Source organism: Urocitellus parryii, chromosome 6, assembly GCF_045843805.1.
Source record: "Urocitellus parryii isolate mUroPar1 chromosome 6, mUroPar1.hap1, whole genome shotgun sequence".
Classification (NCBI taxonomy): Eukaryota; Metazoa; Chordata; class Mammalia; order Rodentia; family Sciuridae; genus Urocitellus; species Urocitellus parryii.
Window position 1 is genome coordinate 109318612 of NC_135536.1, and position 25733 is coordinate 109344344.

The 25733-nt window shown below is 46.6% G+C and overlaps 1 protein-coding gene across 1 annotated transcript in view; it reads left to right on the forward strand.

The window, feature by feature from the left end:
- The first annotated feature begins 1296 nt into the window (after nt 1–1296).
- The window catches only part of Ankdd1a (ankyrin repeat and death domain containing 1A), a 36045-nt gene continuing 11608 nt past the window's right edge, over nt 1297–25733 (forward strand). The window contains exons 1-9 of the mRNA XM_077800308.1: nt 1297–1374; nt 6055–6158; nt 7972–8070; nt 9800–9898; nt 14927–15031; nt 15691–15789; nt 18637–18735; nt 19291–19389; nt 19518–19616. Coding sequence (XP_077656434.1) covers nt 1341–1374; nt 6055–6158; nt 7972–8070; nt 9800–9898; nt 14927–15031; nt 15691–15789; nt 18637–18735; nt 19291–19389; nt 19518–19616 — 837 coding nt within the window. The 5' untranslated portion in view covers nt 1297–1340. The remainder of the gene's footprint in view (nt 1375–6054; nt 6159–7971; nt 8071–9799; nt 9899–14926; nt 15032–15690; nt 15790–18636; nt 18736–19290; nt 19390–19517; nt 19617–25733) is intronic.

Here is a 25733-nt window from a genome sequence, read left to right on the forward strand (position 1 = left end):
ATTTAATATATATATTTTTTTGGTTCCTGGGATTGAACCCAGGGGTGCTTTACCCCTGAGTTACATTCCCAGCCCTTTTAATTTTTAAATTTTGAGGTAAGGTCTCACTAAGTTGCTTAGAGCCTATCTAAATTGCTGAGGCTGGCCTCAAATTTGTGGTCCCCCTGTCTCAGACTTCCAGGTCACTGGGATGACAGGTGTGGGCCACCACACCCAGCTAAAACTTTTAATATTTTTATTACTGTTGTGTTACAGGTATTTTTCCATCCAGCAGTAGGTGTTTACATCCATGTTGCCATGAACATACCTGGTCCCTTGCTGCTTTTGGGTGTGGGGGGGCAGGAGTATTAGGGATTGAATCCAGGGGTGTAATCCCATTGAGCTACATCTCTGGCCCTTTTCATTTTTAAAAATTTGAGACAGGTTTTTCCAAGTTACCAAGGCTGGCTTGGAACTTGCTATCCCCTGCCTCAGTCTCCTGAGTTGCTGAGATTACAGGCAGGCCCTGGCCCCTTGCTTCTAAGGCTGCATAGTGCCACATTTTACCCATCTACTCTCCCAATGTCGAGCAATTTAGGTTGCCTCCAACTCCTGGTGATCCAGCAACTAACATTCTTCCACGTGTCCGTTTAGGGGCTTGAAAGGGAATTTGGAGGCTCTGTATGTAAGAATTAGATTTTAGGGTCATAGTAATAGTTCACTGTGAATTTCCCTCATTACTGCCAGACTTTGTTCCAGAATGACAGCCTCGGGCTGGTCCACCAGCAGTGCGACAGCTGGGAAAGCTCTACATTCCCACTGACATTGGCATATCCAGCTTTCTCATTTTTACCAGTGGATTGGTGTTACACCTCATTGTCATTGTAACCTGTATTTTTCTGATCACAAATGAATCTGATCATGTTTTCACAGACTCACAGGCTTTGTTGGGGTTTCTGTTCCTTAAATGCCTGCTCCAGTCTTTAGGGGTCTGACTTTCTAATCCAGGGGGCGATCAGACAAAGGCATGGGAGATGCCCGCCAGAGGCCTTGCGAGGGGCGAACTCTCAGGGGCAGACACGCCCAGGTGGACTGTTGAGCCCAGCGTGCCCTGTCGGGCTTGATTCTGGTAGGAAGGGCGCCGGGCGGTGGGCAGGGGGAGGAAGCAGGAGGGGGAGGAAGCAGGAGGGGGAGTAACCAGACGCCTGCTGCAGCAGCCAGGAGCAGTAGCAGGGGCGCAGGATCCGGAGGCGCCGCTCCCATCCCGGGCTCTGCATCCGCCCTCGGTGCTCCCAGGCTCTGCGCCGGCGAACGCGCGCCTCGTGCCGGGGCACCCGCGCACAACGCTGCGGGGCGGCGGGATGGAGGAGGAGCTGGCGTGGGAGACCCACGGCTGTGAGTCGGCTGCGCCGCGGGAGGGGTGACTCCGGCGGGCCTGGGCCGACAGGACCCGGACATTCGCGTAGGGCGGCCAAGGGAGAGGTTGACGCGGTCTGCCTGGCCACCTCCGTCTTGGGCTTCTTTATGGCTCCAAGCAGAACGCACAGCTGGCCAAGGGGGCATTGGCCGCACCTCTGGGACTTGGGGGCGCCACCCATCTGGCCAATCAGAAGCTGCGGCCAAGGAGACATTAGCTAGACAGAATAAAGGTAATAGAGATCCTTACTGAGAACTGGCTTTGTGTGCCGGGCCTTGAGGCAGGTCAGGCATGACGTTTAATCTTCACTGCAGCCGCACAGGTAGGACCTATTGTTATCTCCATTTTGCAGATGAGATAGCTGAGGCACAAGGCCATTAAGTAAGTTGTGCAAGGTCACATGGCCATTAATTGGTAGAAATGCTGGCGATCCCAGCTTTCTCAGAATGTTGGGGTTGGATGGGGAATGGAGACCATATCAAATGGGGAAGCTGAAACCCAGAGGAGAGGAGCTGGGGCCAGCTCCAAGCTGGATGAGGGCACCCCAGAGACTTCCTCCAGAAGTGTGCCCAGTGCCAGGACTCCTAGGTGGGGTAGTAATATTCCTGAGGCACCAGCTAACCTGGGGGTAGCTTTGGCTGAGCTACATGGGAGAGGGGAGGGGATTACGCCAGTATCTGCACTGTGAAGCCTCAATCCTGCAGCCCTTGGCTGAGCCCTGATACCTGAACTCAAGGGCTCCTCATTAAATCCTCATAGTACAGCTCACTGGTGTTCCATATGATGGAGCAAACTATCCACTCAGCTGAGGGATGGTGTTGGGAGTGGTGGGCTTCTTCAAAGTGTCAAGGGGGTTCTGCTTGGGGCAGAGCTCACTGGAGCTGGCCTCAACTCAAGTGAGCCTCACATTCAAAGCATGGGTAGCAATGGAGTATGTGAGAAGGATTCTGGGTGCAGGACAGAGCATGGGGAAAGGCTCAGTGGGCAGAGAGCATAGTGTGCATTTGCTGTGGCTGGAAGGAGGGTACATGAGGCGAGGTGAATGGAAGAGATAAACAGAACTTGCTTTCATTGTCAATTGAGCTTCTCTGGTCACTGTATGGAGTGTCTGCTTGTTCCCCATTGGGACTCTTGGTTATTTGTCAATACAAACCAGGCCATTCCCCTGAGCTTCAGCTAGGATAGTGGGTGTAGAAACTGGAAAGAACCTGAATAGATTCTTCTGTCCCCTAATTTTACAACTGAGGAAACTGAGACCTGTAAAGGGATTGACTAGCCCAGGATTGTGCTGCTGGAAAGTGGCATAGTAGGGCCTGGAACCCACCCTCAGCTGGCTCACACCTGAAATGCTAGCTCCTCTGAACCTGGGTCATGGTGGTTTTCAGGCAAAAAGTTGAGGAAAGAAAAGTGCAGCTGGGCACAGTGATGCACATCGGTAATCCTAGGGTCTTGGGAGGCTGAGGCAGGAGGATTGCAAGTTCAAAGCCAGCCTCAGCAATTTAGTAAGACCCTGTTTCAAAATGAAAAAATTAAAAGAGCTGGGGATGTGGCTCAGTGATAGAGTGTTCCTGGGTTCCATCTCCAGTACAAAAAAAAAAAAAAAAAGAAAAAGAAAGAAAAGTAAGAAAGTAAGTGCAGGACAGTATGTGTTGAAGATTTTTAGGATCTGAGAAAGATTCTTCTAAAGCCTGTTATGCTATGTTGAGAAGGTCTCCTCACGTTTTCAGGGAAGGCAGGGAAGGCAGACCCTTTGGGACAGGGAAGAATGGAGCCATCAGTGGAGACCACACTTGGAAGGTGGCATTTCTCTTAAATACCCTCCTCTAAAGTATTGGGGTGAAGCTGCATTTCCCTCGGAGCTTCTTTCCTGCTGTTAACCTGAGCTTATATTTCACTTTTCTAGGGGACTAGTGAATTTCAGTTGGGGCACATCTTACAGTCTAAAGGCCAAACTTCCAACTCCAGGAAATTGAATGAGTTGTGTCTCACACATTTATTTAATAGATCTGTACCAGGGCACAAATTTGGAACTATAGATATCAACAAATCAGACAAAAATCTCTCTTGTCATGAGCTTATGTTAAAAGGAATAAGCTGGCCTGGTGACTTAGTGAGACCCTGTCTTAAAATAAAAAAATAAAAATAAAAAAGAGGGATGGGGTGCTGGGATTGTGGCTCAGTGGTAGAGGGCTCACCTAGTGTGGGCGGGACCTGGGTTGGATCCTCAGCACCACATAAAAATAAAGGCATTGTGTTGTGTCCATCTACACCTAAATAAATAAATAAATAAATATTTAAAAAAAGAGGGATGGGTTGTGGCTCAGTGGTGGAGCACTTGCTAACCCATGTAAGGCACTTGGGTTCAGTCCTCAGCACCACATAAAAATAAATAGATAAAATAAAGGTATTGTGTTCACCTACAACTGAAAATATAATTTTTTAAAAAAGTAAGTAAAGGGCTGGGGATGTGGCTCAAGTGGTATCGCGCTTGCCTGGCATGCGTGCGGCCCGGGTTCGATCCTCAGCACCACATACAGACAAAGATGCTGTGTCTGCCAAATACTGAAAAATAAATATTAAAGTTCTCTCTCTCTCTCCCTCTTTCTCACTCTCTCTTTAAAAAAAATGAATAAATAAAAATAAAATAAAATAAAAAGTAAGTAAAAGGGGCTGGGGTGTGGCTCAGTGGTAGAGCGATCGCCTTGCATGCATGAGGCACTGGGTTCGATCCTCAGCACCACTTAAAAATAAAAAATAAAAGATATTGTGTCCTCCTAAAACTAAAAAAAAAAAAATTAAAAAAAAAGTAAGTAAAAAAGAGCTAGATAGATATATAGTGGTAAAGCGCCCAGGATTCAATCCCCAGTACATGCACACACACACACACACACACACACACATACACACACACAAAGGAGCAAGTAGATAATATAAATATGTAAAATAACATATGGAAAGAAATGATGCCAGGAGGTAAATAGGGACTCCTTTCCTTGGTTGGGCTTCACTGACTCAGGGGCCCCTAAGTGAAGGAGGCACCTCCAGGTCTTGGGCCAACAGAAAATATTCCCTGACTCTTTGCCTTGGAGGAATAGTGGTAATGATGATGGTGATGGTGGTTTGGGCACATAGTGGTAAAGATGGTAATTTTAAAAAAAATTTTTGTTTTTAGTTGGAGATGGATACACAATATCTTTATTTATTTGTATGTGGTGCTGAAAATTGAACCCAGTGCCTTACACATGCCAGGCAAGTGCGCTACTGCTGAGCTACAACTCCAGCCCAAGATATATTTTTAATCATTATATGAACTTTGCAGGGGAGACTTCATGTCCCCATTTTGCAAATGAGGAAACTGAGGCACCAGGTGATTAAGTAACGTAAGTCACAACAGCTAGAAATGGTTCCTCCAGACTTGAACCCAGGGCCATGTAATGGTCCTAAGACAGAAACTATGGGACCCACAAGTTATCTCCAAGAGGACCTAGAGAGCCCAAGACTTTCTTCAACATCTGGAAGGCTGTGGAATTTATCTGGAAAAGCAACTCCATGGCGGGCCTGTCACTTCAGTGCATCCTAACCTTCCCTGTCAAGAGAATGACCACCTGTCCCTGGATACACCAGGGCTGGATCCAAACATTCACACTGGTCCAAACATGTGGGATGTGGGTTTGGCAACAACATAAACACAAAATTACTTGCCCTGGAGTGACTGTGCAAAGGTCTAGAAAATATTTGTCCTCTGTTATGGTGGATCTGAGCCCTTCTAGAGTAGGGTCAGGCATTCATTAGTCTGATTCATAGAAGCAAAGCTTTGTAGATTTCTCCTGTGTCCAGCTTTGGGTCTGCTGAGAGCTGTGGGTAGATCAGGATGAGCAGAAGTGGCCGGGGTCCCCAAAAGCTTCTGGTCTAGCCAAGGAGACCAGAGTCTCACAGTTGAGAGCAGTCAGGATGACCGAAGTTCTGGGGGTTAGGTGGGGTGAGCCCCAGACCATGTCACCAGCCTTGTGTTCTCCAAACTCAGATGCTAACTTGCTGTGTGGCACTGATGCCCCCAATGCTTGTGACAGGTTGGCAGGGGCAGCTCTGAGTTCCCAGCAGTCTGAGACTCTGATATAAGGACGTAGCTACCAGGGTGACAGTGGAGAAAATAAACCACAGAGGAGGCAAAGCAGGGTGGGCCTCAGAGTGCAGAGGTGGAAGGACTGGGATCTGGGGATGAGGAGTGGAACCAGGAGGTGAAGGTGTAGAAGTGGAGCCATGAGCCTCCAGCCTCACCTAAGGCTGACACAGGGAATTCTGGCTGCCTTCTGCACCAGACTGAGCTGTGCAGACTGGAGCTACTGACTCCACTGGGAATGAATTCCATTCCCCTTCCCCAAGAGAAGCTCTTTTTCCCCCCCTTTCTCGGAACTGGGAGAACCAAGGAGCACTTTACCACTGAGCCACATCCCCGATCTTTTTTATTTTTCATTTTGAGACATTGAGTTGCTTAGGGCCTCACTAAGTTGCTGGGGCTGGCTTTGAACTTGCAATCCTCTTGCCTCAGCCTCCTGAGTCACTGGGATTACAGGCATGTGCCACTGTACCTGGCCAAGAGCAGCCCTTAAAAAATATAGGAGACCCTTCCGCTCAACCCACTTACTTTCTCCCCTCAGTGCTTCCCCTGGAGAGGCAGCTCCATGAGGCCGCCCAAAAGAACAACATTGGGAAGATGAAGGAGCTGATGGGAAGGAGGGTTAACATCCGGGCCAGAAATCACGTAAGTAATGGGCTCCCACAAGGTGACAGCATCACACAGGGGGACAGTACATTGAGCTGGAGACAGACGCTTTGCATGTGCTAATTTGGCGGGAGGTACAGGGTCTGCATCCTCTGAGACTCTGGAGTGGTAGGGATTAAGGTCAGGATACTGTTAGGCAATTCCAGAGCTACGACTCTGAATCCTGGTTACCCATCAGAAAGACACACCTAGGACAAAGGCTAGAGCCACAGAAGGGCAGGGGGCTGAAGGTCAACAGTCAGGGGCTGGCCCATGGGCAGCAGAGTGCAGGTTCCAGGAGGGACAGAGGCCCAAGGGAATGCTGCATGCAGGAGTTGGGGAAACATAGCCTTGCTGGTGAAGGGGACAAGAGGGAGAAGCCATTCTTTCTGTGGGGGACATGAGGGACAGACACCTCCCTGCCTTGGGAATTCTGACTGTTAGGAACTTCTTGGAGAAGATGCCAGGTCCTGGCTAGAAGGAGTAGAGGCAGGATTCCTGACTGCAGAAAGAGGTCACTTTATATGGGGTGACATGACAGGTGCAGCCTGGGGCACATAATGGTGACAGGGGTTCTGGGATGTGTCTATTACATCTTGGTTTTCAGAGCACTTGTCCTCTTCCTTCCTAGTGGTCTTCACTTATCACTGCCCCCTGGGAGTGATAAGGAGGCCAGGAAGTACTAGCCCTGTGTATAGTCCAAAGCAGTGCAGCGGGCCACAGGTCACTTTAGGTCATACACCATGTTGTTGGTGACTGAAACCTTGGTCTCAACATGCAAGGAAGCATGACCTTGTAGGATGATAGGATGCCAGCGCCACATTCACTAATTCATTCATTCTTTTGCACACTCATTGGCTCATTCATTCATTCATTAAGTTATTTATTAAGGTGTACTCTGCTCAGCCCTGTGCTAGGTGCTACTGACAGAATAGAACCCATGACACACATGGTTCTTGCCCTGGTGGAGCCAATGGACTGGTGGAGAGGACAGACACTAAGCAAAGCATCTTGAAGTCCTTTCCCACTGTGAAAAGCTGTCCTGAGAGCACTGGGAGAAGGGTCAGAGGGGGTTTGCCCACCTAGAGGGGTCAGGGCAAGCTTCCGGGAGCCAGGTGAGGAGGGGCAGTGTCCAGGCAGAGGGAAGAGCATGGGAAGAAGGAAGGAAGGAACAGCCTGTCCCCCAGGGAGGAGATGTGACTTGTCTGAGATCACACAGTGTTTCTGTTCATTGTCCCCTCATAAGCTGAGAGGACAGTGCTGCAGAAGGCAGGAGCAGACTCTGGGTGGGAAACTGGCCACCTTCAGCCAGCTCAGATATGCGGAGGCCACAGCCCGTGATGAACCTGCAGGGTAGTCTGAGGATGAGGTGGGCAGTTAGGCCCTTTCAGCCCCATTCCGAGGGAAGAACCCCAGGCACTCGGGATGGAGGCCTTGGGGATTTGGGGAATAATTCAAGTTCAGCTAGCAGGAACAAAGGTCTAGCGGTGGGAAGTTGTTTGGCATTTTTGAGGAAGCAGTGATGTACGTTGCCAGGCCACTCACAATCCTGTAGGCCCTAGGGTTAGGAGTCTGTCCCAAGAGCAGTGAGAAGCTGTGGAGACTTTTAGGTGGAGACAGAAGCACGCAGTCATTGTGTCTTACTGTGTTTATTTTGCCTTCTGCTGTCAGGGACAGTGGGGCTAAAGTGGGGCGGGGTCCTCAGCCAGATGGTCACCAGAGCCAGCAAAAGGCCCTTTCAGCCTGCAGACCAGTTTTCTTGGTGGGGCAGGTATGGAGGGCGACAGTGATGAGTTTCCTCTCCCTCCTGCAGGTGGGCAGGGTGGCCCTGCACCGGGCTGCGGGTGCAGGTCATGAGCAGGCTGTGCGGCTGCTCCTGGAACACAAGGCTGCTGTGGATGATGAGGACGCGGTAGGGGTCCCTCTTGGAGGCGTGTCTGTGTGTCTTGTCTGTCTCAGGCTAGGGCAGAGATCCCAGGATCTCTCTGGGTCTGTGTAAGCCAGTTGTAGTTGCTGAGATTGTCACTGATATTCAGGTGCTTGGTGGGGAGCCAGGTTCAGGGCTTAGTGAAACCACATCGATTCTATTTTTCCCTTGCACAGTGATAAAGAGCTCTCCATTGTCAAGGGCCTTTCAGTTCTAAGAGCCTTTCTCAGTCCCTTATGATACCATGAGGACAGGGAGAGCTGTGGGCTATAGAACAGATAATTGGGTGTTGGTAAAGGCCAATAAAAGTCACCAGGAAGAAGGTCTGTCATGGCAGGACACAGCCCCGCCCTGGCTAACACTTTAACCAATGACTCGCAGAGAGACTAATGGTCTTACTGAGAAAATGAACAGGAAGCACCATTGTTGAGAAAAAGAAAGCACTGAAGGCTAACATCTGCAAAATTAGCTCTACAGGTTTGAGGATCCAGCTGAATCTGATAATGACATTTCCTAAGAATACATTTAAGAACCTAAATTTAGGCATGGGGGTGTAACTCAGGGGTAGCGAGCTGTGCAAAGCCCTGGGTTCAATCCCTTGTATTGGTGGTGGTGGTGGATCGGGTGTGAGGTGAGAGAATGAATATAAATTTAAATTTTCTAAAAAGATCATAAATTTGCCTGCAGAGATTTAGTTGTCCATGGAAACACTGTTTTTTGTTTTTGTTTTTTCAGTGCTAGAGAGCAAACCCAGGGCCTTGTGCATGCTAGGCACGTACTCTACCACTGAGTTATGTTCCCCAGCCCTTTTTATTTTTATTTTGAGACAGGTTCTTGCTAACTCGCTGAGGCTGGCCTTGAGCTTGCAGTCCTCCTGTCTCAGCCTCACAGGTAGTTGGGCATCTGGAAATACTTCTTTCCTTTCTGGATTCTCTCTGGTCCCAGGTCCCACCATGAGGGGGACTTGATTACTAGCTGAGGATGGGGTGTGGTAGCAACATCTCCCCTCCCCACAACCCTGGCCCCATTTCCAAGAGAAGACCCAGAAGTGATGTGGTCAAGACTGTCCTGACCATGCAGGGCCCCTAACATGGCTGAGGTCCCTGGAGATGACCCTGGAGCACTCAGAAGTGGAGTTAAAGCAGCCCTCAAATGGGTGATCAACCTATTTCCAGCTGCTTAGAGGGACCACGGGGTGAAAGGGGCCAGAGTGCCAACTGCAGGACAGGGCTAGGAGTGTCTGACAGCGGTGTCTGACCGTGTGTGGCTGTCTTGTGAGGCAGGTAGTGCTGCACACAAAGCTATCACCTGGGGGATGTTCTAGGAAGATTTCAACAGTGATTCTCAGGCTCAGTCCCAGGTGAGGTCTTCACCAGCCATCAGGTCAGACAATAAGGACAAAATCATATGCTTTTCATGACTCTGGATTATAATGAATATATTCTGAGGTTGGCTCCTTTCATATTTTTAAAAAATGGTTCTTCCTTATAGAACAATGATGAGAGTAGATGGTAGCTGTTTCATTTTTAGATTTGATCTAGCAAAATAATCCCCCAAAACTTCCTGGTCTTTAAGTTCCTAAAGCTTGGTGCTCTCTGTAACTGAGTGGCACTGACAATCCTTATGGTTGTACGGTTTGGCCATGTAGATGCAGGGCCCCAGTTGGCATGGCCACGCCTCCTCATTCTCCTTACCTCTCTGTCCTTTCCCCCAGTTTGGGATGAACGCGCTTCTCCTGTCTGCCTGGTTTGGTCACTTGCGAATCCTCCAGATCCTGGTCAACTCTGGGGCCAAGATCCACTGTGAGAACAAGGTAAGACCCAGCCTGCAGCCCCTGCCCTCTGAGGTTGGCTCCCCCTGACCTCAGACACACAGATCTGCTCCCGACTCTGTCCCTTCTTGCCTCTGCAGCTCCCAACTTGCCCCATTCTCTGAGACCCCCACCCCCCAGAAGCTGTGCTGAGCTCATTCCAAGGGGGCTGCTTCCCCTGGGGCTTGGGAGAAAGGTGTGGAGGAGCTTCCAGTGTTTTCAGCAGCAGCAGCAGCAACAGCAGGGAAAGTGACAGGCTTTTTCTTTTGGTTCCCACACCTCTTACTACTTTGTAATGCTGGGACAGTTCTCAGCCCTCTGGTTGGCTTCCTTATTTATAGGAGAGAAATCAACAACCCCCCACCCCCGCCCCGAGGGTAATTTAGGAGGATGAAAGAAAAGGGAGGTGGGTTCACCTTGTGCTCAGTGGTGGGATGGAAGGACCCCATTTACCAACCCCGGGACCTTGAGTGAGTTACTTTATCGGCCTGAACCTCAGCTTTCCTCTTAGATAATGGGGATGCGCTCTCTCTCTCTCTCTCTCTCTCTCTTTAATATTTATTTTTTAGCTTTAGGTGGACACAATATCTTTATTTTATTTTTATGTGATGCTGAAGATCAAACCCAGAGCCTCACACATGCCAGGCAAGCGCGCTACTACTTGAGCCACATCCCAAGCCCCAGGGATGCTATTACACCTTGGAACTGAGGGAGAAGCCAGCACAGTGCTGCATATAACATACAAGACTGGGTGCTGGCACCCTAGGGAACCTGGCAGCCCTCATGGCTGACTGGTGTGTGTGTGTGGTTTCAGGGAGGAGGGCCCCAGCAGGTCAGAGTATGTGGAACCCTCCCCTGGTCTCTTACCTTTTAGAGTGCGCTGGCCCTTCAGGAAATGCAAATATCTCCATATTCCAAATGCCTTTGGCCAGGAATTTTCAAACATAGGTCCTTGGAGAGAATTCAGAGGACCTATAAAGTTGGATCCAAAAAGTGCATATTTATTTTCATTAATGTCTACTTGAAAATCTAAAATTTCTTTCAATGATAGAAAATGTAGTTGTTTTCATATTAATTAAAGTCTTTGCAGTTATATTAAAATACTCTTGGGCTGGGGCTGAGGCTCAGCAGTAGAACACTCGTTTCACATGTGTGAGGCCCTGGGTTTGATCCTCAGCACCCCTTAAAGATGAATAAAATAAAGGTATTGTGTCCATATTCAACTAAAAAAAATATTTTAAAAGATACTCCTTACATTCATCATTACTTTAAAATTATGGTGGTAATCAGACTCTTTACTAATGGTATTGTTTAATGTATCAGTAAAGAAGCATAAATGTTATTAGATTGAAAACTCGTTCTTAATATTTTGATAACTATATTTCAGTGGAATTGGTTTTCTCTTATGACAGGCAGAATAATGCCCCCCTACAAAGATGTCAGTATCTTAATCCCTAAAACCTGTGAACCCCAGAGCCTAACACGACAAAAAGAATTTTGCAAATACGATTAAAGTAAAGACCTTGAGTTAGGGAGATTATCTTGGATTATCCACAGGGGTCTAATGCTTTCACAGGGGTCCTTGTAGGGGAAGGAGGGAGGAAGCAGGGAGTCAGGGGAGGGTATGATGAAGGAAGCTGAGATTGGGGTGATGCAGGTCATGACCCAAGGGATTTAGGTAGCCTGTAGGAGCTGGAAAGGGCCAGGAAACAGATTCCCCCAGAACTTGCAGAGGAAATGTAGTCCTGCCAACCAATTTTAGACTTTTGATCTCAGAACTATAAGAGAATAAACTTGTGCTATTTTAATCCCCTAAATTTATAATAATTTGTTATAGCAGCAATAGGAAACTAATACATCATTGTAAGCCTGTGTATTTGATTGAACTTTTTTTCCCAAATGATTTATGTATTTAAGAAAACATTACACTAAGAAAATCCATAGGCTTCACCAAGTGCCAAAAAGGGCCATGGCACATATGAAATCTGGCTCATGCCATTGTCAGGATCTTGCCAGTGGCAGTGGGCACAACTGACAACTTCTGGGAAGGATATTCCTGGGTCACAGGATTGGAGCTGGAGTGTGGGAGTGAGGAGCCTCAGAAGAGCGCCCTGGGAAGATACCCACATTCGAGCTCAGAGTCCTCCTGTTTAGTCCTGCCTGCCTGGCCCAGCATGGCTTCGAGGATCTCAGTAGCCCTGGGGAGTCCAATGGCTGTCCTGATAGATTTGCTGGAGTTGTAAATGAGCCTCAGTATTCTAGAATGGGGGGTGTCTTGGTGTATATGGAGGGTGGGGTTCTGAGTAATGGGTTCTTCTAGTCAAGCAGATCCCCTCTATTTTATGTTCTGGTTTTGGCAACAAATCTATTTAAAACGTAATGTCGGGCTGGGGATGTGGCTCAAGCGGTAGCGCGCTCGCCTGGCATGCGTGCGGCCCGGGTTCGATCCTCAGCACCACATACAGACAAAGATGTGTCCGCCAAGAACTAAAAAATAAATATTAAAAATTCTCTCTCTCTCGCTCTCTCTCTCTCTTGAAAAAAAAAATAGTTAGGACTATGAAAAAAAAAAAAAACGTAATGTCTTAAAGCAATAATGACTTCTTATTCTGAGGCTGGCTGGAAAGTTCTGGCTTTGCCTGGGCTCCCCCATGAGGTTGCAGGCAGCGGGCAGGTGGTTGAGGCTGGTTGGCTCTGGAGGATCTCACCCACGTGTCAGGGCCTCTGTAAGGAAGTTTGGGATGTTTAGAGTAGTGACCCAGTTTCTCAGGTGGTCACTGATCCTCACCTTGCCCAGCCTGGATTTCCTGTATGGCTGCCTTGGGGCAGAAAAATAGCAAGAGCAGAAGAGGCAAGGTCTCTTGAGACCAAAGCTGAAAAGCCACATGACATCACTTCTACCATTGTCTGTGGGCCAGAGCCCATCAGGACCAGCCTAGGTCCAAGGGAAGGAAAATACTGACTTGGATTCTCCCTCTTGATGAGAAGGGTAGCACAGTTCTACATTTTAAAGTAGTTTAGGATATATTAACATTTCACCTGCTTTTTATTAACATCCTATAATGCATTTAGTCATCTTACCTGTTTAGTGTCTTCCAATTTTGTGGCAACTTCTCAGCTTTTTTTTTTTTTTTTTTTGCTTTCCATGACCTTGGCATATTTGTAGCAGTCAAGTGTTTTGTAGAATGCCTTTCAATTTGGGTTTATCTGATGTTTTCCTCATCATCAGTCTTTACTCATAAATTTGGGCTGAAGGCCACAGAGCAATGCCCTTCTCGTCTTGTCTTACTAGGGGCTTTGTGATACCAACATTACTTATCACTAGGGATGTTGACCTTGATTCTCTGGTGAAGGTGGCATCGGGTAGTTTTCTCTATTATAAAGTCAGCATTTTTCCCTTTTCATGCTCTATTGTTAGGATCTATTTTGTGGTTTTAATTTGCATTCCAATAATGACTAATAATGTCAGATAATTTTTCAAATGTAAATTTGCTATCTCCTTTCAAAATAATAAGACTGATCCAGTTTCTTCTAAATTATTCTTTATATACCCTTTTTTTTTTATAGTGCTGGAGATTAAACCCAAGGCCTCCCTCAAGCTAAGCAAATGCTCTAACTAACACTAACCTATGCCCTTAGCCCACTGCACCCACTTTAAGTTTTGGTACCAGGGAACCCAGGGGCACTTGAACTCAGGGATACTTAACCTATGAGCCACATCTCCAGCCCATTTTATGATAGGGTCTCTCTGAGTTGCTTAGGACCTTGCCAAGTTGCTAAGGCTGGCTTTGAACTCTAGATCCTCCTGCCTCAGCCTCCTGAGTCACTGGGATTACAAGTGTGTACCACCACGTCTGCCTTGTTTTTAAATTTGATTTTGAGGCAAAGTCTCCCTAAATTGTCCAGGCTGGCCTCGAATCTGAGATCCTCTTGCTGTAGCTGCCTACATAGATGGATTACAGGTGTGTGCCACAGGTATTTGCGTGCGTGTGAGAGAGAAATGAGATTTCTGTATTGCTCAGGCTGGTGTTGAACTCCTGGGCTCCAGCAGTCCTTCCACCTTGTAAGTGTGGGGACTCAGCATTCAGGCACTTCCACAGTCAAATTATTTTTAATTGGATTGTTTAATTCCTCACTGGTGAATTTTTAGAGTTCTTTATGTGTTTTGGATACATTTCAAAGTAAATTCAATGCACTTCCCTCTAAATACTTCAGCAAGCATATCATTGGAATTCAGTTTCCTTATATACAATGAAATACACAAATAAAAAAGTATACTCACTGAGATTTGACGCCATCAAGATGTAGACGATTGTTCTGTTGATTTTTATGACCCATTGATGGACCGCAATCTACTATTTGATAAACAATGTTCCAAATAATCTGGCTTTGGTACAGGCAGGGGTAGGAGCTCTGGATCATGAGCATAGAATTTGCAATCTCTCTCATTTAAATGTTGCTTTTGAACTCAAGAGACCTTCCTGCCTCTTCCCTCCCCGTAACCAGGCCACTTCCTCTAGTTCCTGCACACCAGAGGTCAGCTCCTAGTTACCTGAATACAGGGAGCCCTTAGTCACTTGCTTCTTCATTTGTAACTCTATGAAGGGAGACAAAGGCCTAGAACATTCTCAACTATTCTGTGGTGGATGTTTTGGGAACAGTGAGTGCTGTATGACCTCACCTTACATTTAAAAATCATTTTTCAGTTATAAAATACTTTTCCTGTAGGCAATGCCGAGTAGTGTTCTAACCCGATCATCCTAATTGACTTGTGCACAAATGGAGGCTCAGAGAGATAGAAGCAACTGGCCCAAGACCACAGAGCTGATGGGTGTGACGCTGGAGTTTGACCTCTGGCAACCTTATCCTACCAGCCCAGCTGAGGCTGAGTGGCTGCCCCAGTGGGTCAGCCTGGGGCCATTCCTGATTTACCATGTGGCTTCCATGGGAAAGCTGGGTTCTGGGAGACAGGCAGGTATGCCAAAGGCCTCCCTTTTCAGACAGCAGGGCCCACCCTAGGCTTGTTTCTAGGATGGCCTGACTCTGCTGCACTGCGCAGCCCAAAAAGGCCATGTGCCTGTGCTGGCGTTCATAATGGAGGACCTGGAGGACGTGGCCCTGGACCACGCAGACAAGGTGAGAACGGCAAGGCCACTCCTCCCTCCCATGGGCTGGGGCTCCTGGAGCCACTTGTGCCCTAGAGGCTTACTGCACTCTGGAGTGCATCCTTTGATCTGTGGGTGACTGTGTCCCACCTGGAGTACTGGTCTGGGGGCACACAAATGGGTGGGATAGAAGCAGAACATGAGCAGTTGCCTCAGAAAGGCCCTGATAAGGACTAGACAGGGCACAGAAGGGAGCCCTGCTGCTGTGTCCTGGAGAGGGTGGCATTGAAGGAGTTGGATTTGGGGTAAGATTGGAAGGGGTGGGGAGCCCCAGAGTTCAGATGGACTGGAATTTTGGGAAGGAAGGTGGGTTGAGGTGAGATGGGAGGGATATCTACCCCAGTGGAGATATTTACCCCAGTCTCAGGAATCTGTTCTTCATTTAGTAGGCAGCAGGGAGCCACCAAAGGATTGCAGTGGGAGACCCTCTCCCCAAGTGGCCCTTGTTGGGAAGTGAGGTCCAGGCTTTTCCATGCAGAGTGTGTGGGGCAAGGGGCAGTAAGGGGGAGAACATCTGGATAGGAGAGGCCACTGCAAGCCCGGAGAGGTCGGGAAGCAGAGGCCAGTGGGCAGAATGGGCATGCCCACTGACAGGGTGAGGAAGGTCACTCTCTCTCTTGTCCTGGCCAGCTGGGAAGGACCGCGTTTCACAGGGCTGCTGAGCACGGGCAGCTGGATGCTCTGGACTTCCTCGTGGGCTCTGGCTGTGACCACAGTGTCAAAGACAAGGTACTGTGACTATGAAGTCTGGGCTTTGACCAGGATGCAAAACCTCCTGTCACCTTCCTGGCTCTGGTACCTCACCTATGTCTTCATTGTTGTCGTTGTGGTCCTCCTCCTCCTCCTCCTCCTCCTCCTCCCCCTTCTCCTCCTCCTCCTCTTCTTCTTCTGGTACTGGGGATTGAACAGGGATACTCAGCCACTGAGCCACATCCCCAGCCCTATTTTGTATTTCATACAGAGACAGGGTCTCACTGAGTTGCTTAACATCTCACTTTTGCTGAGGCTGGCTTTGAACTCGCTGTCCTCCTACCTCAGCCTCCTGAGCCACTGAGATAACAGGCGTGTGCTACCGTGCCCCGCTTCCTGTGCCTACTTCTGACTCCAGCTGTGCTGGGGGGCAGTATCCAGAGACAGATCAGAGTGTGTCTGATGTTCACCCAGCAAGCACTTCAGTGCACATACTGTGGGTCCACCCTGTGCTATGGGCTGAGGCACAAAGATGGCCAACATGCAGTTTCTTATTGGAGGAAATCCACACCATAGTCCTAGGAAGGGACTGTCATTCTGTCAGGGAATCAGAATGGCAAATCTGATTGGTTGGTGGTGCTGTCTAGAGGGTGTTGAGCAGGATTGTTATTCCACTGGAGTGGGTTGTCTACTGTTGGGATGTGGGGAGGAGATGGGGGGTGGTAGCCATGCATCTGCCATGGTTGTGGCAACATAGAATGGCAGCAGTTCACTCAGGGTGCAGAGCTTACCAGCAGGATTTCACCAAGCTGAGAAGGGGAGACTACACTGAAAATGACTCATATCGGTGGGCCATTGTGAGTCATTGGGCAAAATTCTAAACAATGCTTTCAACAAAGGGAGGAGCTCCATTATTAATCTTCTGATTAATAATATATGCATATTCTGATTGGTGTGCTTGGCCAGGATTTAAAGGAGTTCTGTTTGTAAGTAGCGACAGAGAGCTCACAGACAAACACACCACAGGATCTTGGCATTGGAAGGGGTCTTCATTAAGGGTCAGTGCAGCTTTCTTGCTTTTACAGCTGTGGAACCTGAGGCCCAGAGGGGGAGATGCCTTAGCCAAGGTCCCACAGCAAGATAAAGGTAGTGTGGGTTTTGAAAATAGCATCTTCTGCCCAGCTCCTGCCCTATGTTCCTCTCACTCACTAGGCTGCCTCCTAAGGCATCAAACCCTTGGAGTCTGCACTGGACCTGTCCACGTTTAGTTTTTGAGGATAAGAGACTCAGATTACACTGGTTTCCTTTATTCTGAAAAGACAGGCTGAGCAGGTCCTGCTCTGTGGTAGGAACTGGGAACACAGAGGGATAAAGGAAGGGATAAAGGAAAGGGGGCTCCCTGCAGGACAGGCTCACCTTGGAGGCAAAACCTCAGGGCCCCAGGAAAACAGAAGCATCAAACTCAGATGAGAAAAATCTACTATGAGGACTGGGGTTGTAGCTCAGTGGTAGAGTGCTTGCCTAGCATGCCTGAGGCACTGGGTTCGATCCTCAGCACCACATAAAAATAAATTTAAAGAAAGATATTATGTCCATCTACAAATTAAAAATTAAAAAAAAATATCTAGCTATGGCGAATGCATCCAGAATCAGAAATTCTGGAAAGCAGCTTCTAGAATTGCGTACCCCAGTTAAGTTTCGTTTTTTCAGATTAGAAGTGTTTTCATTTTGAATCTCATTTGGGGAGGGGTGCTTTTCAAAGTTTAGGACCCTGTGGTCTGCTGAGGAGAACGGATCTCAGAGTTAAGGACAGCACAGGTCAGCCACACCTGCTGAAGTGAGGATCCAGAGGTGCTGCAGGCCACTTGGAGTGACCAGATGTTGCTGATGAGGCCACACAGAGGCAAAGAGGCTGGGCATCCCCCAGGTGGGGGAAGAGGGCATCAGGCCCAAGGCTAAGGCCACCTTCTGCCCAGCTCCCCTGCCCTGCCCCAGGAAAGTGGAAAAACTCCCTGTGAGGCAGTCCCTGAATGTACTTGTAGCTTTGGAGAGCAGAATGTGGGTGTTTATAATCCAGAAGAAAGAAGAAAGCCCCACAATCATCTCTGCACCCTGCTAATTGGGGGTATATGTGGGCTCCTCATGGTTTACCTGCTTCCTATCTGTCTCTGAACACAGGCTTGGGTACCTGGGGCAACTGGCTTTAGGTGGATATGGGTGAAGTAGGGTTGATTTTAATTAATTAATTAATTATATCATATCATACTGGGGATTGAGCCCAGGGGTGCTCTACTACTGAGCTATATCCCTAGCCTTTTAAATTTTTATTTATTTTATTTTTGGTATCAGGAATTGAACCCAGGGATGCTACTAAACCAAATCCCCAGCCTTTTTTTTTTTTTTAATGTTTTATTTTGAGACAGAGTCTCACCAACTTGTTTTGGGCCTTGCTAAGTTGCTGAGGCTGACTTTGAACTTGCAATCCTCCTTCCTTAAGCTCCCAAGTAGCTGGAATTATAGGTGTGCACCACTATGCTCAACTTATTTTGAAAGCAATGTGTCTGCCTTGAAGTGTAAGGACTTGCCCTTGAAGGTGCCCTGGTTGTAGTTTTTGACACATTTCTTGGGAACAGTGTGGCATTGGTCCAGAGTATAGGCTGTACTTTGTCACATACTTGTCCTATGATCCTAGACATGTCACTTCTGAGGGGCAGTGCTGCTGGGATCCTGTGAGTCTCTGTGTGGCTCCAGGGCTCCATGTCTACAGGCCTCTCTGGTGCTCTTCTCCCTGCAGGAGGGGAACACAGCCCTTCACCTGGCTGCTAGCCAGGGCCACGTGGCTGTATTGCAATGCTTTGTGGATATCCGGTGCTCTTCTCCCTACAGGAGGGGAACACAGCCCTTCACCTGGCTGCTAGCCAGGGTCACATGGCTGTGTTGCAGCGCCTTGTGGACATCGGGCTGGACCTGGAGGAGCAGAATGTGGTGAGTCACCACCTAGGGGATGCAGAGATGTGGTTTACTCACTGGCTTCTTACCTTTGAGGAACCCCAGCCTGTGGAGCAGGCTATTTCCCCCTGGTTGAGGCCCTGAAGCCTGGAAGCTGAGCGTAGGATCTCAGAAAAAAGCAAATTATGAAAAGATGAACCACAGCCAGAACCCAGGCTGGGTGGAAGCAAGGCATGATGGGCTACCATGACTTTCTACTCAGGTGTGTTCCACAGGAGGGACGTTGGCTAGGATGGTCAGGGAGGACTTCCTGGCTTGAGTGGGAGGAAACAGACGAAGCTGGGGCTGCAATGGCTTGAAGGGTGAGAGAACCTGAAGAGAGATGTGGAGCAGAGAACTGAGGTGCCCCATCCATGCTTCACACAGTGAGAATATCAGGTGCAGGCTCAGATGCCACAAATGACCAAGACCCTTGTCCTCAGTAGTGGGTGGTGGAGCATCCACGGGGCCTAGGAGCCATGGCACAGGGTTGTCACCTTGGGGTCTGGCCTCAGCCTCCCCACCATCCTCACCCACCCTTGTGTGTTTCAGGAAGGTCTGACAGCTCTGCATGCGGCTGCTGAAGGAGTGCACCCCGACTGTGTGCAGCTGCTCCTCAGGGCCGGGAGCGATGTGAATGCCCTCACCCAGGTAGCCACATCTCCTGATGTCTGCCCTCAGCCCCCGCAGGTTGTGAGATGCAGATGGATCCCAGAGTGCTATGTCAACCCCGCGTTGGGAGGACCTGTGACACTGCACTGATGCCTCCTTCCCTCTAGAAAAGGCTGAGCTGCCTCCACTACGCAGCTCTTGGTGGCTCTGAGGACATGTGCCGGGCCCTCATTCATGCAGGAGGCTGCACCAATGTGGCTGATCATGTAAGTGTGGGGGCCTCAACTGAAGGGGTCTCCATTGCAAAGTCTCCCATGACTACACTGATGAAGCACAGCAGGGAGAAAGGTGGGGGGGTGCTGGGACCAGGGGAGCTGGCAGCACTTAGGAAAGTCAAATAATGTTCTATCTGGAACAGGACTGAAATCAAGCTTGCACTTTGTCCCAGCTGAATTATCTGCTCCTCTTTTCTGCTCATTTATGCACTGAGTCTTTCTTTCCCCTGGTCTTAGGGGTGGAACTCAGGGATGCTCTAACACTGAGCTGCATCCCCACCACTTTTTATTTTTAATTTTGAAACCCACTTCCGAAATAACAGCATTTTCTTTCTTTCTTCTTTTGGTACCAGGGATTGAATTCAGGGTGCTTAACCACTTAGCTACATCCCCAGTCCTTTTAAAATATTTTATTTATAGAGACAGGGTCTCGCTGAATTGCATAGGGTCTTGCTAAGTTGCTGAGGCTGGCTTTGAACTTGGAACCTTCCTGCCTCAACCTCCCTAGTTGCTGGGATCACAGGCATTTGCCACTGCACCTGGCCCAAGATAATGGCATTTTCCATTCAGGAGGGCAGAGCCTTCAGGTCTTAATCACCTCTTGCAGGTCCCACCTCCCAACACGGTTGCACTGGGGATTAAGTTTCCAACACGTGAACTCTGGGGGCCATGTTCAAACCACAGCATGTAAGGAATACAATTCAGCTGCCGCAAACTGCCCGGCCCCGGGCCGGCTGAGTCCCGCTCCTGCTGCCGAGCACTGCCTGCGGCACCCCTGCTGAGCGATTCCCTGCTGAGCTGTCAGTGCACGCGGGCTTGCAATCTTGCAACCCGGTTGGGCACAAAAACACAAGCCAGTCAAACTGAGACAAAGTTTTATTTAGAGAGAGGCCGTGTGCGTCCCCTAACAGGTGGGTCCGCCACGTGTGTGTTCTACCTGAGCCGGGGGGGTTTCCCCTTCCCCCGGAACACCCTCCTACCATCCTTTCCCAACCAATGGGAACTCTCCCATTACAAGAGTGACATGAGTAACCTGAGTCCTGAAAATGGGCCCAGCTAGACAGCATGAGTCCAATTACCATATGAATGTGAATTGCTGGCTGGCAGTCATAAAATCCAAAGGTGCCTGTATCAATATTTTTGCTGTGGCTCCTAACATCTGCCCCCTTCTGTTTAAATAAACAACAGGCAAATGTGGCTAGGGACCGTGCCTGTTAGGTATGTCCAATTCACATATGGTTCTTACCCGTCATGGGAAAACTGACCTTATTGCGTCAGTCTCCTGGCTTAGGTTGATACCACTGTAACCGAATCATACCCGTCACTGACTACCGGTCCAGTATATAGCCATACCTGTGTAATAGGCCTATGCACCAGTGGGGGGGTGAGGTTCTTGCCTCACCTCTGTTGGCCCCCAAATTTAACCTTGGTGCCAGTGGGGGGGTGAGGTTCTTGCCTCACCTCTGTTGGCCCCCAAATTTAGACCATCACTAGCAGAAGGGAGAAAGACGCAGAATTGCCACGACACCAAGCCAATTGACGGCTCCTATGGAAACACTGGTGACACATCGGCTAAGATATTTAGCACTACCAGTTCGCTGTATCAACAAATAGAACACAATGCATACAGGTGATACATAGTCCAGACAAGTTGTGTAAGCAGTTCAAAGTGGAGGAGTCTATCAATATGTCCATTTCCTCCCAAGGTAAATTAAGTCCTTGATTGAGCAGTTCAAATTGGAGGAGTCCATTTCCTCCCAAAGTAAATTAAGTCCTTGATTGAGCAGTCTTATTGAGTTATTTTGATTGATGTATCAATTTATACAGTTTATAGTGATAGCTATCATAAAAGTTGTAGTTTGGTCTTAGTCTTCACCGGCACTGGGATGGAGATGAGAATTATGGCCATGTTGCTAAAGAGACATTATCCTGAACAGAATTATGAAATATAATGAAAAGGAAAGGTGAAAGTAAACAAACATATCTGTTAACCACCTTTAAAAGCAAAATTTAATAACAGTTGTTTACCTAAAGTAAATTAAACCATATAAGTCACGTGACTATTTTTTTTTTTTTTGATATTTGTATCTATTTATATATGAGCGCTCCTTATAAATGAAGTATGGACATACACACATACAGACATACAACACAAAACAGTGCATACATAACATAGAACATATAAGACAATAGTAAATAAAGGCCTTGTAGCTATAGCTAGGTGAAATCTCCATTGTAATGTTTAAAAACTTTACAGTTAAAAAAAAAAAAAATAAAACACAGTCAAAAAATAAAACTGATCAGAAAAACATTAACCTAGGTTTGTATGAGCTTAAAAAATAAGGTAAAATAAAATAAAATAAAATAGAACTTTATGATGTGGGAAAAATGCAAATAATAAAATAGATATTGAAAAAGGCACCGTGGTAAATCACTGTCGCAGATGCAAGAATAGCCAGGCTGGAACTCTGGATATCAGCTGTTATGGATTTGAGTCAAATCATCTTCTTTTTCTGTAGAAATTGTTTTAGTTAATCTCTCTGGAATCCATATTGGTTGCTGTTCCTCCTGTGGAAAAACACAGACGGAGCCCCGACTCCAGACTATTACTGGGTCCGGACCTTTCCATTGTCCTGTTAGAATATCTTTCCAAAGTACCTTAGGCTTATGTACATTTTTCGGATACATATGTCTTTCCGCAGCACTAAGTCCTGATGAATCCAAATTTAGAAAGCTTAGAGTAAAAAGGGTTATTTTAAGTTTATCTTTGGGGGATATATACCCCTTACTAATTCCCTCCCTTTGCTTTAATAAGTACATTTTTATAGTTTGATGAGCTCTTTCAACTATGCCTTGTCCCTGTGGGTTGTATGGGATTCCTGTTATATGAGTAATGCCAAATGATGAGCAAAATTGTTTAAAAGACTTGGAAGTGTAACCAGGGCCATTATCAGTTTTTAACTGTTTAGGAACACCCACAGTGGCAAAATTTTGTAAGCAATGAGCTATAACATCTTTAGTTTTTTCTCCGGGATGAAGGGAGCCCATCAAAAATCCAGAAGAAGTATCAACTGTAACATGTAAATATTTTAATTTTCCAAATTCTGGCAAGTGTGTGACGTCCATCTGCCAAACATGGTTAGGTATCAGTCCTCTAGGATTGACTCCAAGATTAACTTGTGGCAAAAATGTCACACAATTTTGACATTGTTTTATTATATGTCTGGCTTGTTCTTTAGTTATTTTAAAACGTTTTTGTAAAGTATTAGCATTGACATGGAACCTTTTATGAAAATTTATAGCTTCTTCTATTGTGGAGAAAATATGTATGTCATGTGTAGATTTATCTGCTAGTTCATTACCCAAACTAAGGGCTCCAGGCAATCCTGTATGTGCTCTGATATGTCCTATAAAGAATGGATCCTTTCTATCCCAGATTAGACTTTGTATAGCAGAAAACAAAGAGAAAACAGTAGAGGAAGGAGAAATCCTACCAGCATCTTCAAGAGATACGATAGCATTAACTACATACTGACTATCAGAAAATAAATTAAATGTAGAATCTTTGAACATCATAAAAGCTTGCAATACTGCATTGAGCTCTACCTTTTGAGCTGATTGTTTGGGTACTAAAAATGTAAAAGTTTGATCAGGAGTAACTACTGCTGCTGTACCATTATTTGACCCATCAGTGAATATATTTGGAGCATTTATGATAGGGGTTTTTCTTGTCATTTTTGGAAAAACTATAGGATGCTTAGACCAAAAAGACAACAAAGGATTAGATGGCAAGTGATTATCAAATGCAACACTAGATTTACACATGATTATTGCCCAAGTATTTAACTCATTAGCTAACTCATCAATTTGATCCATAGTATATGGAGTAATAATTTTATTGGGAGAAATCCCAAACACTCCTTTTGCTGCTTTTATTCCTTTGAGTATTAATTGCCCTACAGCCTCAGGATATCTAGTAAGAATAGTATTAGGAGAATAAGATAAATGTATCCATAATAATGGACCTTCTTGCCAAAATACCCCTGTAGGAATATTTTTTGTCGGTAGTACAATAAATAATAAAGGCAAACTTATATCAATTCTATCCAAATGCATATTTTCCATATATGTTTCAATGATTTTTAATGCCTTTCTAGCTTCAGGCGTTAACATGCGGGGTGAATTTGGATCTGATGGACCTTTTAAAATATCAAATAAAGGTCCTAATTCTCCTGTTGGTATGCCTAGATAAGGCCTTATCCAATTTATATCTCCCAATAACTTTTGAAAGTCATTAAGTGATTTGAGTTGATCTACTCGTATTTGAATTTTTGGTGGACGGACCATGGTTGAGGATAATAGAACTCCTAAATAATTAATTGGAAGATTTAATTGTACTTTATCTATTGCTATCTCTAGATTATAATTTTTTAATAAGTTTGTAAGCGTGGCATAACATTCTAGCAATGTGTTTTTATCTTTATGTGCCATTAACACATCATCCATATAGTGAAATATCTGTAGTTCAGGGTTTTGATTTCTAAGTGGCTGGATTGCTTTATCAACATAAATTTGGCACAAAGTTGGGCTGTTAGCCATCCCTTGAGGGAGTACTTTCCATTCATATCTCTGATCAGGACCTTCATGATTCAGTGCAGGGATAGTAAATGCAAAATGCGGACTATCCTCGGGATGAATTGGAATTGAGAAGAAACAATCTTTAATATCTATAGCTAGAACATGCCAGGTTTTTGGTAGAGCAGACAATTGGGGAATCCCTGATTGAGCAGGTCCCATAATAACCATCTCATTATTAATGGCTCTTAAATCTTGTAATAATCTCCATTTACCAGATTTCTTTTTAATAACAAAAATGGGAGTATTATGGGGAGATACGGAAGGTTGTATATGTCCTTCCGCTAATTGCTGTTTGACCAGATCATGGGCTACTTGTATCTTTTCTTTAGTTAGGGGCCACTGAGGAACCCACACTGGTCTTTCTGATTTCCAAGTAATTTTGATTGTCTCAGTGGCCCTTTTTGAAAACCCAATCCATGTTTATCTATCTCTTGATCTACTTGAATTGGTGCTGTTATATCTTGTTCTTGATCTCTTAATCTCTTTTCTTTTCTAAAGCCTTGTTTTGCCCTAGTAGTGGGCGCGTTAGGATTGACGTTATTTGTTAATGTCAATCCTAATTGATCTAGGACGTCTCGTCCCCATAAATTTATGGGGAGATGGTCCAATACATAGGGCTGTATAGTTCCTTCACATCCTTCAGGATCCCTCCAATCTAATACCATTGCACTTCTATGGGGATTAGTTGCCACTCCTAGGCCTCTAAGCGTTTGGGTCGCTTGCTGTAATGGCCAATGCTTAGGCTACTCCTGGCGAGATATGATGCTGAGGTCAGCGCCTGTGTCCAGCAGTCCATTAAAATCATGTCCTTGAATATTTAATTTTAGCATAGGGCGAGAATCTAAATTTAAAGATAGCATAGCCCAATCTACACCTGTGGAGCCTAATCCCTTGGAACCTCTTTCTACATTACAACTGGAAAATTTATCATGTAGGCTTGGTATTATTAATAACTGTGCTATTCTATCTCCTGATGAAATTACTGATATACCTCTTGGAGAACTAGCTATGATTTTTATTTCACCCTCATAATCGGGATCAATTACCCCAGGACTTATCATAAGTCCTTTAAGTGTAGAAGAACTGCGTCCTAATAATAAGCCTACTGTTCCCTGGGGAAGAGGTCCTTTTACTCCTGTGGGAATGATTTGAACTCCCATCTCTGGAGTTAATACTGCTCTGGCAGAGGCACAGATGTCCAACCCTGCGCTCCCTCTAGTCTGTCTGATGAGGGATCTGATGGATAATGCGTCCTGGGCACCACCTTGATGGTGCTGCTGGGTTCCTCCATTGCCCCGTATATTTGTGGTTTTGGGCCCCGGGGCATTGGGCCCTCCAATTCGTTTTTTGACAACGGGGCCTGATGCCTTTCTCCACGATATCGTGGGTAGACACTTGGTCTTTGTCCATTTTTTGATAACGGAATACCCTCTATGGTGGTTTGAGAATGGCATTCATTAGCCCAATGTC